General features: G+C 38.1%; 1 protein-coding gene across 4 annotated transcripts in view; it reads left to right on the forward strand.

Annotated features, from left to right (window-relative positions):
- Positions 1–19362, forward strand: part of NELL1 (neural EGFL like 1) — a 287360-nt gene that overhangs the window by 161890 nt on the left and 106108 nt on the right. For 3 of the 4 annotated variants that reach the window (XM_051622053.1, XM_051622049.1, XM_051622051.1), the window contains one exon: positions 13533–13655. The exons of the other annotated variant lie outside the window; for it this stretch is intronic. In XM_051622053.1, the coding sequence (XP_051478013.1) occupies positions 13533–13655 (123 nt within the window). The remainder of the gene's footprint in view (positions 1–13532; positions 13656–19362) is intronic. 4 annotated transcript variants of the gene reach the window in all.

A 19362-nucleotide genomic window follows, 5' to 3' on the forward strand; every position in this document is an offset into this window, starting at 1 on the left:
AAATAAGTACCATATTGTTTTAGCCTTTATTTTCTGACACAGTGCAGACACTTGAAGCATATTCACCTTTTAGCAACACGGAGGCAAAATAAAACTGTGTCTTAAGATGTAATGGTAATAGGCATCTCTCTTGAAAACTGTAAATTAGGCAGTGGCAATTGCTAGAAAAGTCTGTATCATTATGTGTGATTTCTTTATCATCCAAAGTGGTTGTCTTATCTTTTAGAGAAGCCGAGAACTTCATGTGTGTGGTTTGGGTTTTTTTGGTCTGTTGTGTGGTTTTTTTTTTGTGTGTGTGATTTTGTTGTTTTCTTTTTGTTTGTGTTTGTTTTTTTCTTTTTTACCATTCCTCTATGAATGTGAGTGTCCCTTCTAAAGTCTGTCTTGAGTTCAAAGCTTTATTTGCTCTCTGTATGAAATTCTCTGCTTTGTAACTCTGTAAACAGAAGCAATAACTATGTAGAGAAACTTGGAATAACTAGTGGTTTAGAAATGCATCAATTGATATGCACCATTTGTTTGTGGGTCTGGATCTGGGATTTTGTTTTTGTGGGGCTAACTCCTGATTCCACTAAAGTCACTCGTAAAAACTCCAGGGAGTTTCAGATCAGTCCTACATGATCGCTCCTAGAAGGTGCCTCATAAAAGCCCATGCCTTGATGCTTAACTGGTTTGTGGAAAAGATAGGGATTATATTAGAAGTCTAATATAATAACAGTCAAGATGACCTTATTGCTTAACGTGTTCCCATCAGAAATGTTGGTATGCCTTCTAATTCAGGCATGAGATTAGGCCTTGTGTGTGGTACTGTGTTTGTGATGGAACTCAAAAGGGAATGAACTTCCAGCATATGGACCTGTGCCCTGACCACTGCCCCTCAAGGCCATGCTGCATCTTTGACAAAGTCTGGAATTTCTTCTGGCTTCCTGCAGTAAATGTATAAATAAATAAGAGGCTGGCATGCAGACCAGATGACTGCAAACCTCTAGACATACAGTGTGTAGCCTGGTTATTCTGCTTTATAAATCCAGTAAGGAGGAACACTTAGCTATTTTGGTTCTTGCACATGAGGGTATAGCTATTTGCTCTTCAACACTACATTGCTGTACAGAATTACATTTTTGTTAGTCTTGTGGACCATTTCTTGTTTTTCTGAGACTTTGACCTAACCAATGATATCCCTTAGTCTTAATAAAGGATTTCTATTGGGCTGTGTTGTGTTAGCAATATGCTTTAAACTCCTGTCACCCTGTGCAAAAGTTTGTGTCATCAGAGACTCATTCTGAGCTGCTGGACCAGAAATGCAGCTCCTATGCACCCTAATCTCATAAATCTAGGAATCAGTCTCGAGTCTGTCAGATGGAAAGTGGGCAATCCTTAACTACTTAGTTTTAGTTCTGAAAGTTCATCTGATCTTCATGGAGCTCAGCCTCAGTCCTGAAGTCTCTTTGCTCATCGAGAATCTGTGCTAGGAAGGGAGTTTGTTCTTTTCATGATATGAACTTGCCAACTCTTCCAAGCATAAGGATAACAAAAGAGGGCGTGTTTTCCGGTTTTCTTTTGTCAGTGAAGTGTGGCTTCTGCCATTGTGGAATTTTAGTGTTTTTTTCATTCCTCAATCTACCATACAGAGACTCCTCCAAACACTGGGACTGAGTTTGTCTAGATCTAGTCTGAACTGAATTTGATACCAGTTTCTGCAATTGCACTCAATGTTTGTTGGCAAGTTTGAGAGTCAAAGATACACGTTACAAATGACAAAGTTGCCCTCACATTTTTGTTACTTGAGAAATATGATGAAATGGAAGATGTGGAAACTGTATTGGATTGTTAATCATCTGGCACAATCACAAGGTGTCCTAGTGTGGTGTTTTCATACCGATTTTTTTCTTAAGATCACTTTTCAGCATTAGAAAACAAGACAATACTGCCTCTAAACATGAATAATCTGGCTCTTAAAAAGAAGTCCACAAAACTGCAGCAAAGTGTCCAGTTTAAATTGAGATTATGGCAGGTGGATTGCCATTTTATTATCAGCCTGATTGTTAAGGATACATTCTGGAATTTCTGTATATGTTAACATTGCTACTAATATTTCCCTGTGTTATATGACTTGGAAATCCAATGGCAAAACCCCCTTCAGATTATTCACACTAATAATCTAGGAACTGTTTTTCTATATTAATAAAATTATTTTAATATTCTTTACTAATTTGACATTTTTGCTCAACTCAAGCACACTTTAAATATTAGGGAAATACAACTTAAATGCAAAGGAAACACTGGTGTACACTTGCAGTGATTCTTGAATTTTTAAGCACTCAGCTTGTTCAATGCTGTTTTTTTTTTTTTAACCTTGGGGTGTTTCCTATAAGGTTGCAATGTGTCTAAGTCTTAAACACAACTTTTCAGGATTTCACTTTTTTTTAGACTTTCTTGTTTTCCCTTTGCTTTCTTGATTTCTTTTTTAGTGTTGTGTTCAGAAAACAATAAAAAGAAATGTCTGTCTTCCTGCTTCCTATCCAAGTGTTATATAGACATTTAAAATGGGATTTAAGATGTATGTGAAAATAGTTTTTACTGTGATAGCAAGAGATCCACTTCTTTTTTCCTCTCCTCATGTGAAAAACAAATGCAGTGTTACTGTCAGCAAGGCTACTTGTCATTTATCTTGATCTAGCAAAAAATAAAAAATCTTTTTATTGTAATAATTTAGAATTTCCTCTCACTGCTCAGTGAACTCATCTTATGGAAATTCAAATGGGTTCTATTGGTAGTTGTTTTATAAAGTAGTGAGGCAGAACGCAGGATCAGAGAATAAAGTACCTTTGCCTTGAGTAAAAAATAAGAAAAAATCAGTGTATATACAAATGCTCTAAATGAGCCATTACCATTCAGAGAAGAGATACTGAAATTATCTCAGATAGTTCTCTGAAAATGTCAGCTCACTTCTCAGCTGTGGCCAAAGACAAGCAGAATAGCAAGATCCTTTGGGGAAGGTATTGAGAACAAAATGAAAATTATGCTTCTGCTACTGTATAAATCCATAATGTTCTGATATCATGAATCCTGTGTGCACTTCTGGTCATGCACTGAGGGCATGACCTGGAGACCTTCAATGCAGGAGGGGCTGTGGTAAAGCAAAACACCTCCAGGTTGTAGAACTGGATACATCGTATGCATGCTTGTGCACCTGCTCTTTTGGATGCTGATGATGTAATAGCTGCCAGCAAAAGGTCTTGTGTTGATACAAAAAAAATATTTAAATGTATCTGACATTTTATTAATTTAAACCAGAACTTTTGCTTTTATGCATTGGGTTTATTCACATAAGAATATGATATGAAAAATGGAGTTAAACAGGACTGTGTCAAGGCAAAGACTGGAAGTATAAGCTGAATTGAGTAGTGAAGGGGGTGGATCATCCAAACTTCATAGCAAATGCTTCTCCCTTGACTATTCAAAAGTAGTTTCAACTCAGTAGACTTACAGTTTCTGAATGTTAAATGAAGATTAACATCAAAGGCAAAACAAAATCTCCTTATGAAAAACAATGGCTTATGAAATGTTTTGTTTACTACAAATGTTTCTGGAAAAGATTATCCTCTTCTTTTACAGTGTATCTTTTTGTCATCCATGGTTCTTCATATTTCTGTCCATATACATCACATAAAGCTGGAACTTACAGGGTTCCTAGGAATAAGGATCATTAGGAAGATCAGCTGTTTGGCAATAACTAAAGAAGTTTCTATATACTGAAGCAGAGTAAGACTTTTGCGTCCATGTCTGCTTTCTGCTTCTTGCTGAGGGGAAATAAAGCAGGCCTCTTGAGGTTGAGATAGTAGTTTAGTCTGTTTTCCCCTAGATACATCCACATATCACATTAGTTATGATACATATTAAGTGCATGGATAAGATTACATTGGTTTTGTTTGTGACCTTCTAATCCACGATTACAAGAAGATTTGATTGTATTGTGAAAATCTAAACTAAAGCAAACTAATAATTAAAGTCGAAATTGAATCACTAAGACAAATCTTGGGCACTCTCTAAATACAGGTTTAGGCACACAAATCTTATTATGTTGTTACATTGGCTTATAGACAGTTCTAGGCAGATAAGTTTCTTAGAATAAATTAGAACAAAAGAGAAGTGTGGTTAATATTAGTAGTTTATTTTATAAACTTGATTGTAGATAGGTGAATGTGACCAAAATCTAGCCAGATACCAAAAAGCCAAAGAAGGAATTTTAGTTTATGATTCAAAAGGAAACAGTCAAGACATTTTATTCTGAGAGGCAACTGCATGCACATTCAGAATTTTATATTCAGATTAAATCCCACTATTTCTTCCTAATTACCCAACAGCAACATATGCCTACTCTTTTAGAATGCAGTCTAAATAATTTCATATTTAACACCAGAAGCTGTTAGTTGTGTTGTAAATTACAATAGCATGTTAGTTTCTTACTAAAAGAACTACAAATCTGGTATTTCTGCCAGGATTTGTATGTTTAACTGCTTGTAATGATCAAGTTGCAGCATACCCTTATGCCAAGGAGCAGTGGGGCTTTTCTGTTCTGTGCCCTGTTCCTTCTTCCTGTTTCCTTGCAGAAAGGGAGGGTGAGCTTGGGTGACTCAAGTTCAGAAAAGACACAGAGTAACCTCACTTTGTTTCTTTTATTCTCATGAGTATTTCCCCCCCCCTCCCCCCAGCATTGTCTGGATTCAAAATTAGGTATTATCTTTCAACAGCTTACCATTTGCAGTGTCATTTCTTGTTTGATGTGTGCATCTTGCTTCTAATTGCCTTGGTTATCTGGGGGAGATTTTTCTGTGTGCTCAGAAGAATCCTTCATTTTATTCAGTGCATTTCAAAGCTACCCCTTTTGTTTCATCAGAACTTCTTAAGCAGTGAAATCCTGATTTCACTAAGTCCACTTTTCTTCCTAAGTTCAATTTTTTAACCTCTGCTTATAAAAGTCATTGTTATTACACAGACATTTGCATCCTAATGGCCTGCAATGAAATTACTTCTTTTTAAAAGTGTCTGCAGAGATGGCTTTCTCCTTTCTGAGTTTTCAAAGCCTCTTGTTTAATTATTGCCATATATCTAATTAATTTTATGTTAGGTGTATTCTATACAAATGGCCTCTGCATTCATAAACAAGAGTAGCATCTGATGACCTTGCTATTCCTTAAGTGGGTTGTCTCTCTATTTTAAGCCTCTTGGTGTACAGAAATGTTTTCCTGCAGGTGTGGTTACACACCTCAGAAGCAGACTGTCATCTCAGCCATTTAGAGAACAACTCTGATTTTCTTTCAATGCTGTAAGAATAAATAGAAATCGTCAGAATCTTTGCACAATGTCTTCCAGAGATGACTATTTCATTAGTACAGAATGAAGGCTTTGGGTAACTAACAGAAGAAAATCCTTACAATAATAAAACTGTTTCCCTCTTGTAAGCAAGTTTAAGTTGGAGACTTTTCATGTAAAGGGAAGTGAGAGAGGCTGTGGTGAAAGACCATTCAGTGGGATATGTCTCCAGTAATTGCATCCCAGTGTCGCTCCTTTTTCAAAGAGCATCCTTATTTAAATGAAATAAAGATAAAAAAGGTTGGTACTCTTGCTGAAAAATAAATCCTGTCTCAGGTGTATCTTTTAGAAATTGTGAGTTTGAAATCCCCTATGGGCTTTTGAACTGTGCAACGTAAAGCTGTCCTGATGTTACAGTTAGTTACGACTCTTGACCAAAAGATTCTAAGCTTTGCTATGTGATGTTTGCTATATATTTTCAATCTGTTTCTAATTTTCCATTAAATGTTTTAGACAAAGTGTTTAATAATATAAATACTTTAATTTTTCCAAGCATGTACAGGGAATAAATAAGTATGCAACCAAAATATAAGCAGAGACCATCTTCCTCTTGTACAATGAATAGAAAAACATTTTATTGAAAAAGATCTCTTTAGTAAAATAATAGCTGAAACTAATAGCTGAAACTTCCAGCATATAGAAAGATGCCATTGTTTGTTAGTGACAGTTCTTCTGATGCTAGTTGTCAGAACTGCCTGCAGCCTTTCATAACCACTACATTTCATGTACATATGAGTGGAGAAAATTTATATTTACCTCTAACTGTTGATTTATACTTCTAGGTATTTGTGCATCTGTATTTATAAATACATGACAAATACATTTATTTATTTTTACTTCCCATGTATTCTGGATTAGTTTTCTGTGGTTGTTTTCACTAGCAGTTTTGCAATATGGTGCGGGTGGCTTGATGCAGACAAAAAATCTGTGCGTGGCACCTAAGCCACCAGTGCTTTTCCTGGTACAATCTTTTATTTCAGTGGAGCCCAGAACACTTTTCAAGTATCACAAAACAAAAGCAGTTATGTGATTCTTTAAGATTAGGTGAGGAAAAATAGTGATATGGAAGATTTGACATAAATAAGGATGCCTGAAGGTTGCTGACTTTTGTGTCCTTGGTTGAATATTCTTATTTATACTTGCAGCTGCAGTGAATGAGCCATCAGCAGGGTTACATGTTAATGGGGAGAGCAGCTGGAGCACTTGCTCATTTGAGGTGGGCAGGAGCTGCTACAGCCTGCAGGTGCTTGAACTTCATTAGCCTAAAGTGGTACCCGTGTTTTGAAGAAAGCTAAAGGTCTGTTTAAAATTTAAGCCAGTGGCTTCACAGCTGAAATGCAACATGATGGACTGATTCTTGGCCCGTTGCTGAAGGTGCAGCTAATACAGCTTATTAGCAGAGGCTTGGCCTTTTATAGGGAATGTTCTCTTAGCAGACAAGGAGTTCAGTTGTGTTTCCAGTCTCCTGCTGTCTCAGCTATTATTCAACTGTTGTTTTTACATATGGGTACATGATGTTGCAGGTGTTGGTGTGTTCTGCTGTTTGCTTGGCTGGGTCCATCTGCCTTGAGCTCACACACACCAGTGCAGAAGGATGCAGTGTGATCCCAGCTTTCTCCATGGCAGTCTGGTATTGCTGCTTATTTCGATAGTCTTATTCATTTCATGTTTCTGAGACTTTAATGGGAAGTGGTCCATGTTTTTCCATTGTACTGTAACTAGTTTATTTGAGATTTCAGGAAAAAGGAGATACTGTGTGCCCTAATATCAATGTACTCACAGATCAGCCTGTGTTTTTTGGTATAAGTTGATTTTTTGTGATCCGTGGGATGCATCGATGCTTCTTGTGTGTCCCAATGGGTAGAAAATCTAGTAGGGGAGCTAGGAGACCAGCGTGGTTAAAAAAGGAACTGCTGGGGAAACTCAAGTGGAAGAGGAAAATCTATAGATCATGGAAGGAGGGGCTGGTCACTTGGGAGGAATATAGGAATGTTGTCAGGGAATGTAGGGAGGCAACTAGGAAAGCTAAGGCCTCCTTGGAACTTAACCTTGCAAGTCGGGTTAAGGACAGTAGAAAGGGCTTTTTCAGATACATAGCCAACAAAGCTAATACCAGAGGCAATATAGGCCCACTGCTGAATGAGGTGGGTGCCCTGGTGACAGAGGATATGAAGAAGGCAGAGGTGCTGAATGCCTTCTTTGCCTCTGTCTTTACTCCTGCAGGCTTTTCCCATGAGCCCCAGATTCATATAACCCCAGAAGTAGTCAAGATAGGTGAGGACATAGTAGATGAGGATTGGGTTAGGGATCAGTTGCATAATCTGGACATCCATAAATCGATGGGTCCGGATGAAATGCATCCAAGGGTGCTGAGGGAGCTGGCGGAGGTCATTGCTAGTCCACTCTCCATCATCTTTGGTAAGTCATGGGTAACAGGAGAGGTGCCTGAGGACTGGAGGATAGCAAATGTCACTCCAGTCTACAAGAAGGGCAAGAAGGAGGACCCGGGTAACTATAGACCGGTCAGCCTCACCTCCATCCCTGGAAAGGTAATGGAACAACTTGTCCTTGGCACTATCTCTAGACATATCAAGGAGATGGGGGTCATCAAGAGCAGTCAACATGGTTTTACCAAGGGTAAGTCATGTTTGACTAACCTCATAGCCTTCTATGAGGAAATTACTAGGTGGATAGATGATGGTAGAGCGGTAGATGTGGTCTATCTTGATTTCAGTAAAGCATTTGACACCGTCTCCCACAGCATCCTTGTAGATAAGTTGATCAAGTACGGGTTTGATGATCAGGCAGTGAGGTGGATCAAGAACTGGTTGAAAGGAAGAAGTCAGAGAGTTGTAGTCAATGGGGCAGAATCTAGTTGGAGGCCTGTGACTAGTGGAGTCCCTCAGGGGTCGGTACTGGGACCGGTGTTGTTCAATATCTTCATCAACGACCTGGATGAGGGCACAGAATGTACCCTCAGCAAGTTTGCTGATGACACCAAGCTGGGAGGAGTGGCTGACACACCAGAAGGCTGTGCTGCCATTCAGAGAGACTTAGACAGGCTGGAGACTTGGGCGGGGAAAAACCTGATGAAGTTTAACAAGAGCAAGTGTAGAGTTTTGCATTTGGGGAAGAAAAACGCCATGCACCAGTACAGGTTGGGGGCTGACCTGCTGGAGAGCAGTGTAGGTGAAAGGGACCTGGGGGTCATGGTAGACAGGAGGATGACCATGAGCCAGCAGTGTGCCCTTGTGGCTAAGAAGGCCAATGGCATCCTGGGGTGTATTAGAAAGGGTGTGGTTAGTAGGTCAAGAGAGGTTCTCCTCCCCCTCTATTCTGCATTGGTGAGGCCACATCTGGAATATTGTGTCCAGTTCTGGGCCCCTCAGTTCAAGAAGGACAGGGAAGTGCTTGAAAGAGTCCAGCGCAGAGCCACAAGGATGATTAAGGGAGTGGAACATCTCCCTTATGAGGAAAGGCTGAGGGAGCTGGGTCTCTTTAGTTTGGAGAAAAGGAGACTGAGGGGGGACCTCATCAATGTTTACAAATATGTAAAGGGTGAGTGTCAAGACGATGGAGTTAAGTTTTTTTCAGTGAAGACCAGTGATAGGACAAGGGGTAATGGATACAAGTTGGAGCATAGGAGGTTTAAGATGAATATCAGGAAAAATTTTTTTACTGTAAGAGTGACAGAGCACTGGAACAGGCTGCCCAGAGAGGTTGTGGAGTCTCCTTCGCTGGAGACATTCAAAACCCGCCTGGATGCCTTCCTGTGTGATGTACTCTAGGTGACCCTGCTCTGGCAGGGGGGTTGGACTAGATGATCTTTCGAGGTCCCTTCCAACCCCTAGGATTCTATGATTCTATGATTCTATGATTCTTGTAGTAGGATATGCAACTACCTACTTAAAACTATTTTCTGGTGAATTAACTTTGCTTTTTATGTCATTGTTACCTCTGTAGGGCCACGTAATATTGAAACAAATTATGTCAGACAGCTCCTGAGTATTCTAATTATCAAGATAAACTTCTTTTTATTAACACAGCAGAGATAATTATAATGCTTATCTTCAAGTGCTGTGCAGGTGTTGTAGCACTATGAACATCAGTGTCCCTAGACCCCAAGTGCTATCAGAGTGGGTTTCTGTTCAAGTTGATGCAACTTTGAGTTGTTGGAGGTCAACAGTTAACCAGGGTTGATTTTCCAGTTGCAGCTTTTTCAAACAGAGGTTTTTTGTAACTTTTTATTTAAAGGCCTTAGTTCTTCAAAACCGAAGCATTGCTAAATGTATACAGAGAAGACACCCACGGTTGATGTGTGTTATGATTCCAGAGTCATACAACACAGGCTGCAGAGATAAGTTTCTGTAAAAAATTATTGATTTCATACCAATGATCCTTCAAGGGCTTTTTTTTGGAGGCAGATGGACATCCTCAGATAAAGGCTGAGGAAAAAAATAACTTTATAGTCATTGCTTCACAAGCTGCCCTGGTTCAGGTGTGTACCCAGAACACACCTTGAACAAGTTTGTGAAAGCTTTGGGAAATTCTAGAAGGTTTTTTATTCAGAAGGAAAATACTGGATTTAAACATGTAGTTTACTGGCCTTAGCTGTAGCTTTGTGGCTAGGACACAGGGACAGGTGAGCTGAGGCTTCAGAGGCTGTGTCCTTTCGTACCTCTTGTGTGCCAGTAGGAAAAATAAATTTGGAAGGCGAACCAGGAACTGATATTTGATTCTTCCCTTTTTTTGCAATATAAGACTGATGTCTTAATTTTCCATAAAATATTTAGTATTTGAGGATTGACAAATACTAACAAAACAATATAAATAAAACAGAGTCTTGTAATATTCTCATTTTATAGAGAGAAACAGAGACACAAGGAAGTAAGCAATCTCCCTAGCATTACAAATGATAAAGCACAGCACAGAGGTGGTGATAACCAGGATTCCTGAGTAACAAAAGCACTAATGCTGAAGATAATTTACAGAGATCTCATAAATGAACTGAATTGTCTGTAATCAAAGAGTGGTGCTGTTATAGTAACTGTTCTTCTGAAATTATACTTGTTTCTTGAAATGGATATTAATAATCCAGGGGAATGAGTGGTGCTTCTCAGAATTGCATCCTACAGTGCTTCTCAGTAAGTCTGCCAGTTTTTTTACCTTTGATGATAAACTCCTTCTGTGTATATCATATAACAAACAGAAGTCACAGAGAGATGGGTGACTTCAACCAAACTTAATAATGATACTTTTATTCCTGAGTATGGCAGCACATTTATTAACATCTCTATATACGCGTGTGCATAAGAAAATTAACAATTATCGTGTGGTCTTTTAGAATCCCATTTCTTGTGCTTCTCATGTTCAGCTAGAAGGGAAATTGTCAAAATAAGATATGACTTCAAGATTTTTGTCTCAGCTCTCTTCTGTGCTTTGGAATGATACTGCTACTAACTCCTTTCACTTGTTTCTCGGTGTCCTTCTCTTCCAGTCTTTCCTGTCTAGTCAGATAGTAATTATATTAACATTAAAGCAAAAGCAGGTTCTGTCTGTTCAGTGCTTGAATGGGAGTTTTTGGGAAGTGGTGTGTGTAAGAAAAGAAAGTTATTTGCAGATCAGTCATGATCTCCTTTGAGTTTAAACACAGCATGAGCCCACCTTCCATGCTCACTTCCCAATGTGAACACCAAGTACTCTGAAGGATGGTCTCTTGTGAGGGAGAAGGAAAGCAAAGATAGCTCACTGCTGACAGAATCTTAAGGGTTTTTCCATCTGGAATAAAAGATTTTTGTAGCTTGACAGAAAATCAATGGTTTCTCATTCTTATTAGGCCTGTAGCAACATCATCTATAGACATCTCTACACCAGGGAAAACTTAATTTAAAGTTCCCATCATTGCACCCATATTGCTGCTAAGATGTTTGGGATTCTTCATGCAGATGAGGTTTGCTTAGTCTTCCTTGTACTAGCAGCATCAGGGTGTCTCATGGAGGGCAGGCTTCCATGGTCAAATTTGTTGCTAACTCTTCAAATTTTATCTCCTTAGAAAAAAAATGACCTTTGTTTTAAATATGACTGTGAGGATGAATGCAGCACTGCCAGTGTTAATTCTCCCAATATTGCCAGCATCTGCATATCTGCAGGAATGGTAAATACAATGGTTTACATTGTCAAAGTCCTAGAACAACACAGCAGAGTATAATCTCTTGTGTATTTTGGCAAAACACATACCTTACCGCTGGGAAATCTTTTGTTTATATTTGAAGTGCTGAGAAGGTAATCAACTAATTTTGGTGATTATTTGAGTAGGAGTGTTGTTGTGTGTACATGAGCATGAGGCAAAGGGGTTCTCAGTGGAGTCTGAATATGAACACATGAAAGCAAATGGCAATAACTAATATGATTGTTAGGAGGAGGGAGAGATTATGGAGAGTGTGTGTCTTAAAAAGAAAAGCATTGTGCAACTTCAGTTGCCTGCTAAGCACTTCCTTGGAGGGTAGCTCAATACTTTTTGTGTCTGATCCAGCAGTCTGAGCACCATGAGACCACAGTGGCAAGAGTAAGGCTGTGGTTCTTAATAGATGAAGGAGAGAACAGGCAGCCCTTGAAGAAGCCCAGAATTCAGAATATCTAAGGCGTCTGAAAATTGGAGAGAAGCTGAAGTGAATTACTAAGCAGAGCTGGGCACCAACATAAACTAACAAGTATAAATGTAAGCCTGAATTTATCAGCTAAAGCCAGGCAGCCTTGAGTGTGTGTGTTTGAGAGCTTCTCGCTAAAAGCAAAGAGTGAGAGAGTGATATATGCTTTGATGCTCTTGAAAAGAAAATGGTTGCGATCCATATGATTTTGCCGTCAAGTGTGTGTGAAAAATAGAAAACATACGTGGAGTGTATGTTCTGCAAATAGTTAGCAGCAGTCTTTCAAAAGTGTTTGGTTTGGAGGGTTCCTTGAAATCCACCATTTAAATGTACATGTGTTGAGTTATGTTGAAGCTTGCTGTCATTCCCCACTGTGGTAAAATGAGGGCATTGCAGAGGTTCACTTTGGCCTGACTAAACTTGCGATCCAGTTGCTTTCAACAGAGAGAATTTTCCAAAGGGGTTAATTGAGTGTCTGAAAAAAATGAGTATTTTGCTCATGTTTTAGAGGCACTACCTCTTTTTGTGGTCTACAGAAGGCTAAATTTAATCCATCATCCTTTGAACACTCCTTATTCCTTGGTATATTTAAGCAAATTCCTGGTTCCAGAAAGGGATGCTGCTTATTTCTCGGTATATGGGTGCTAGCATGATGATTGCAGTTGCATAAATGAAGACTTTTTAAAAGAGTTCTAGATTCTGATCTTGGATTATGTCTGTTGTCCTTTGTAAGTTTTTAAGAAATTTCATTACATCTGCTTGATTCTACTGAACAAAACTTGAAATCTATCAGTGCACAGGTGTAAAATGTTCAGGTTTTCTCTTTACAATCTTGCTAAATGAAGGAAGGTCCTAATAATTGCAGGAATAAGTGAGAAACTTCAGGGTCAGGTAGCTCAGCACTTCTAATCAATGCTTTACTAGAACAAGATGTAATAAGAGAGTGAAGTGCAGGAGCTGCAGCAAACGGGGCTCAGTGACAGCAGTGAGAGTTGCAGGAGGAAAGCAAAACGTGGCCCGTTTGCCTGGGGGACTGTCTGGGGTTTGGTGGTATGAAAGGTCCTCCAGAGATGTAAAATGTTACTACATGCCATTAGCTCAGTACACATTAGAACAAATGACTATGACAATTGAACTGTGTGCTTAAAGGATGTGTGTTAGAGCCCCTCTTGTGTTCATTCTGCTTGTTACTGTTGGTGATGGACAGTGATGTACAGGTTGGTCTCTACAGCAGATCATCTTCTGTGATAATTAATGAATTTTTGTCACAGCCATACTTTGCCTCCTCACTGATTCTTTTTGTTTTTCCTGTTTTTCTACCTAAATAATCTACTCTCACCATGCTCATGTTGGTAATTGAAGCAGACCCATAGCCAACTTCCACACCAAACTCTGTGTTCAGCTCTTGTGGCATCCACGTTGTTCCGCTTGCTTTTCAAACACCACAGCATCACACCAAAACGCTCACTGTCTCTCTTATAATGCTTTCTTTTTTTCCCTCCCTTGTAGAGCATGATGAATGTGGCAGTGAACAGCATAACTGTGATGAGAATGCAATCTGTACTAACACTGTCAGGGGACATAGCTGCACCTGCAAACCTGGATACGTGGGGAATGGGACCATCTGCCGAGGTAAGTCGGTTCCTCTAGAAACACCAGAGAAGTGGCAGACTCTATTAATATTTTCTGACAGTCACCTACATTCTGGTAACTTGTGATGGCTGCATTCTGTCAATGATTGGCTGTAAGACTTATCATCTAGCAAATAAAGTATGCCTGGAGATGATGGGAACTGATTTGTGCACAACTTCTCGGCAAGAAGGAAATATTTTTGGAATTCTGGAAAAGTGCTTTTCATATACTGACATTTGGGCTGGTATCGTTCTGCCTTTCAGTGTTGTTCATTGTCTTATAAACTGTAGATGTTATGTGCTATCACGCTTGGCTTTTACAATTTAGTCAGATGCCTTTTAAATTAGGATTACTGTCTTTTATGCTAACTTGACATGGTTGCTCTTTGCTTGCATCAGAAAAGGCAGGGTTTCCTTAAATCTTTACCTTTAAATGTGTAGTGTGGAGATATCTCAGCTATGTAAACAAGAGATGCTGATATCCGGCCATGTTTTCCGAGAAGTCATTTATTGAGGATTTTTTTTTCTTCTTAGTGTTGTTCCTGCAGAGAAAGAGAAGCAAATAGGTTACATAAAGACAGAGGAGGAAATATATTGAGTAGTAACCTTAGTGAGGGCGATGTCATGAAGTGCTGTTGAGGTACTAATTTGTTTCTGATTTGTATTTGTCTCATAAAAAATATTTTTTGTCTTGTCTGGGATTGTATACTTTCTGACATTTTAAACAGAACTGCAGTAGAAACTGACTTTTAATTTTTTTTTTTTTTAATTAAAACTGTTGCCATTGAGGAAATTGCTGGGTAAAATATTCTGTACATAGATTGGGACACAAGAGGCTGGTTAATAATTGTGCAGAACGTTGTAAATTTACCCAACACTTAAAAGTGAATGAAGATTGATGCCATTCTTGTTTCAAGCTAAAATTCTTCACCAAACTTAGCCTGTCATCTGCTGAATTAGTGTCTACCATCTGATTGCTTTTTGGTATGACTTTCTTTGGGTACTGTCCATTTGCACAAGGGCACCCTTGTCATTAAAACTGTGAGTTTGTTTGAAAGGATTCCAGAAGGAATGCAAAATGTTTTGAAAAGAGTAGGCAGGTTAAAACCTTGGTCTGTCTCTGTTGAAGATGAAGAAGTGATACTGAGGAGAAGTGGACGTAGGTGATCTCTAAGGTCCCTTCCAACCCTAGCCATTCTATAATTCTTTGTTTTCAGTCTTGGATTACAGTGAATGCACATTGCAGCATAGGCAACTATAGCTTCAGGAAAGCCTAAGTGAACAGTCTGACTCTCTTTGACTGGGTTTTTATGGTGGCTTTTGTTTTGTTTTTTAGTGGCTTGTTGTTTTTTTTGTTCATTTGTTTTGTGTTCTTTTTTTTAACCTAAGGGTAATACAAGAGGACAAACCCTAAATCGTATTTCTTTGAAACAGGGATGTTCAGATTAAAAACCATAATCATCATATGATTCATAAAAATTGTGTTTTCACACTGGTTTTCTTCACTTGGACACCTGGATATTTGGTTTAATGTGCCCAAAACTCAAAGTGAAACCCCTACTACATATTTATTAGTCTAGGCATGTTGAAGTAATGAAATTGCTCTGGAGAAACACAATAATTTTACCTTCAAAGTTCTTTTGAAATCTGAATTGTGGATAATATATGTTACATATATTTTTAGTATGCCTTGAGTTGCAGAAGTGCAGGTAGTCATATTTCTCTTTTTGAGACAGGTGTATATGGAAATGGAGGAAACAAAGTGCATTCTTACCTTTGGACTGGGAAACATAAATTGAAAAGAAAACTGGAGATGAAAGCAGAGTGCTTGACAGTCTAATGATTATTCAAGTCACTAGGGATGGAATACTATTGCCAAGCAACTAGTATTAGATTTGTGTGCAGTTTAGTAAATAGTGAAACACTCAATGTAAAGTAGTGGTTATTCAGCCTAGGCCTCTGTGGTCACTTGAGATTTTTAAAAGTTTGCATGAGTAATTTAAGAAAGGTTCCCATTCTACCCATGGTAGCACCAGAGATATATTTTTTTGCCCATTTTTAAACCAAGTTTAGTGGTGATATGTTGTGAGTGGAATATGGCTAAAAATGAATAGGTGACAGAAAAAAATGGCAGCTACCAGTGACAAAGGTTTAATTGCACCAGTGCTAGGGTTTGCACAAGGCAAGAGAGGGGAGACCATGTCAAGACAACTATAAACTGCTTATGTTGTCTTGTAATTTTGGAGCTTTATCTTCAGATGAAATAAATAAGGAAAACAGATATAAGCCTAGGTGATAAGTTTAATACTGTCTGAAGAGATGATAAACATTTCTCCATGAGTCATCTGAAAATGCTTTATAAATGTTTTTGTTATAGATGTTTATATGTACAAAACAGTTGTTCCAACTACTACCCTGTAGTTCATTAAGAATCCTTATTCATATTGTCCAGAAAAATATACACAGAGTAATGATAATTTTATGAGGGAAAAGAACTGACTTTGTGCCTGATTCTACACTGTGTTTTAGAAAAAAACCCAGAGCATTATAATGTTCCTCTTGGACTTTATCGGATAATCCAGACAAACCAGAATACTGTTATTTGTGTTTTAGAAATGAAAACATGTGTAGTTAAATTAAATTGCATGGTGAGTTACTGGTAAATATAATGAAATTACTCTGGCAGAAATTTGTGATGTTTGCATTTTTTGTGTGAAAAGTATGGAGAAATAAAAAAGGACAGGCATAATCTAGATATGAATATTGTGATTGCTGGGGATTTAGAAAAACAAACAAAGATGAATGTTGAAAAGGAAAGCAAATACTCTTTTAAAAAAATCTGTGTAATCAGGCTGTCACACTTCTTGAGAGGAAAAATACTTAAGGAGTTGCTTTACTGTAAATTTTGTAGACTGCAGTATGTAATTAAGGGCTGGGTTGTTTCAAACAAGACGTGGAAACTGTCATGAAGGAAGATGGTGGAAAAGGGCACAGACAGTGACCAAATGTACTTCTGCATTAAAACAGATACTCCCGTAGATGAAGTGACATAAAAATGGAAAGAGAAGTGAAGATGAACACAAGAAAATCTTTGTAAATACGTAGTTACCAATATATAAACAGTGAGACCATATGCTGGAGACCAATCAGCTTTATTTCCTATGAATGCTCTATATTTCTCTGTAAGAAGTGGGCTTTAACACTACAGAAAGACACTGGAATTTTGGCACTAGGCTGGAACAGAGTGAGGCTGAGGTGAGCTGAAATGACAAGGAAGGCCAATGCTGTGCCATCAGCCTTAGTGAGTTTGACAGTGCTGGACCTAGAATCAGATGATATTTTAGGATTTAGTCAGAAAATGAAAAGTAAAAAATGGAAATATTTGCTGGAAGAAATTACAGCATTAAAGGCAGAGGACAGAGGTATAACTAGCTGAATAGAGAGTATTATGAATCCGTGCATTGGTTAAGTTGCTCTTTTATGTAGGAAACTTGGAAAAAATTCAAAAGAATCAAGAATGATTCAGGAAATACAAGTTGTAGGTGGGTAATGGAAGACTTGTGCCATGCCTGTTTACTGGAATCCTGTAAATGAGTTATAGAATTCATAGGTGGGGGTGTGAAATAAGGAAAATTGTAGCATAGGATTTAATAGTACAGTATAAAGGCAAACAACTTAGGGTAGAAGGGAAAGATTATAAAAATTGCTTTGACAACTGGATGTTTGCCTTAAAAAATAGATGTGGTGGGCAAATGATTACTTTGTACCACATGGCACTTTGCAGCATGCAAATCAGTGTTTAGTAGCAATGGTGAGATGAAAGATGTCCTAGTTTCCTAGGAAAACCAGGTTTATGAATAACCCATCACCTGTAGACAAGGTTGTGTGCGCGAGAGTAAAACTGTCATGTATAAAATGAGTAAAACTCATTGTCATGACTCTAGCTGAAGAACCAGGGATACTGAAAACAGAAATAAACACCACATTTAGACAGTAGAGCCTGGAAAAGGTGTATAGGGAAAACATGTTTTTCCGCTTCTTGTCTTGATAAGTTCTAGCTCCAGTTCCACTTGGCAGCCTTGCACCACATGCCGTGGAAGTGACATGTTGAAGTGGGATGTCCCGTTTTTGAAAATACAAAGGACCTCGTGCTCCACCATCTGCTTCACCTGAAAAAGATGGAAGCTAGAGAATATTTGCTGTAGGATGTACAGTCCTACAGTTTAGCAGAAGTTTATTATACAGATTGTACCTTGTCCACTGACTGAAGTCAAACAAAGGAGCCCAGGTATATTGAAAAATCAGCAGCTTTCCTAAATCGGTTGATGACATTTGGGATTAAATGCCTGAAAGTAAACAAATAAAACCCCACCCACCAGATTTTTTAAGAGTATAGAGCTGGCTTTTCAGCATGAATAACATGCAAGTCACATCCAAGGTTTTGTTACAACCAGTTGTTTTCTTTTGGACACGGAGACCTAGATCTAGTATACAAGTCTTGTATCTCTTGGTGCTTTGTTCCAAATTTCGTTTAAAAGTATAAATTCTGTCCACGGAAGTCCTTATATATTAGCAAAATACAGAAGTGTCTTTGAATACAGTAACAGATGGTAAAAGGGAGCAATTCTTCCGAAACAGGGACAAGGTGTGTTTGCTAACCTTTTTGTTCATGTCTCTGTATTGGGGAATGAACAGAAGTCTAGCAAGTATTTGTCGTTGTACTTCTGTATTTCACTTGTATAGTCTGTCTAACAGGTATATTTAGCATGTTATTACTGTTTCATTTAGTGGTTTCTACTGAGTTGCAGATTTATTAGAATGATGATTACATGAGGTGGATTTAGTTGCAGTCATAAACCTTCAAGCAAATGTGTACAATACGACTGATGCCTGGGCAGAGAAAAATCAGGTATTGTGAAATAAAACTCCAAACACTGTTTATTCTAATTAGTATTCAGGCTGTAGATTTGCTTATTTCTGACAGAGTATAGAATATGATATTTTTGCCTCCCCCTAACATATTCATCTGCAGCAATTCACAGGAGACACTTAAGGGATTAAAACTCAGTGTATCACAGAGTCTTAAAGACATTATTTTTAAGTGAGTCAGTTTTTCTTGTGTAATCTGGAAGTCCAGATTAGTTTCTTAATTGCACTGTGGTTCTTGGTAAGGATTTGCCTTGGAAAGTGTTTGAGAGTGTGGGTCTTACTGATAAACTTACTGGTCACATCATGAATGAGTTATTGGGAAAGTGATACAAAAAGTAACCAGATTTCAAACAGATACTCTTATATTTTATTACGTAAGGGGAATAAACATATGGATTATTTATTTATAATACACTCAAAATACTTACTGATCATCAGAGCATGTCACAGGCTTGAAAATTTCTTCTGTTTGATGTAAATCAGTAAGTTGGCCTATATTACACTATTTTAATCACTAATTGCTACTGGATGGACGTGTTGTTTTAACAAATAGCAGTCTGAGAGCTTGCCTTCATTGCCATTTTCTTCTTTGTTTCCAAGCAATTATTTGTTAAAAGGAATTCTTAATCAGAAATACATTTAATAATCCTAAAGATGTGCCCATTGAAGAAATGGTATCTTTTTCATTATGTAGGTAGTTTAGTGACAGTGTAGTAAATAGATGACTAAAGACAAAATTGTATTCCGATAATGAAATTCCTCCTGCTATGAAAAATATA

Source organism: Apus apus, chromosome 5 (assembly GCF_020740795.1).
Source record: "Apus apus isolate bApuApu2 chromosome 5, bApuApu2.pri.cur, whole genome shotgun sequence".
In the NCBI taxonomy this organism is placed as follows: Eukaryota; Metazoa; Chordata; class Aves; order Apodiformes; family Apodidae; genus Apus; species Apus apus.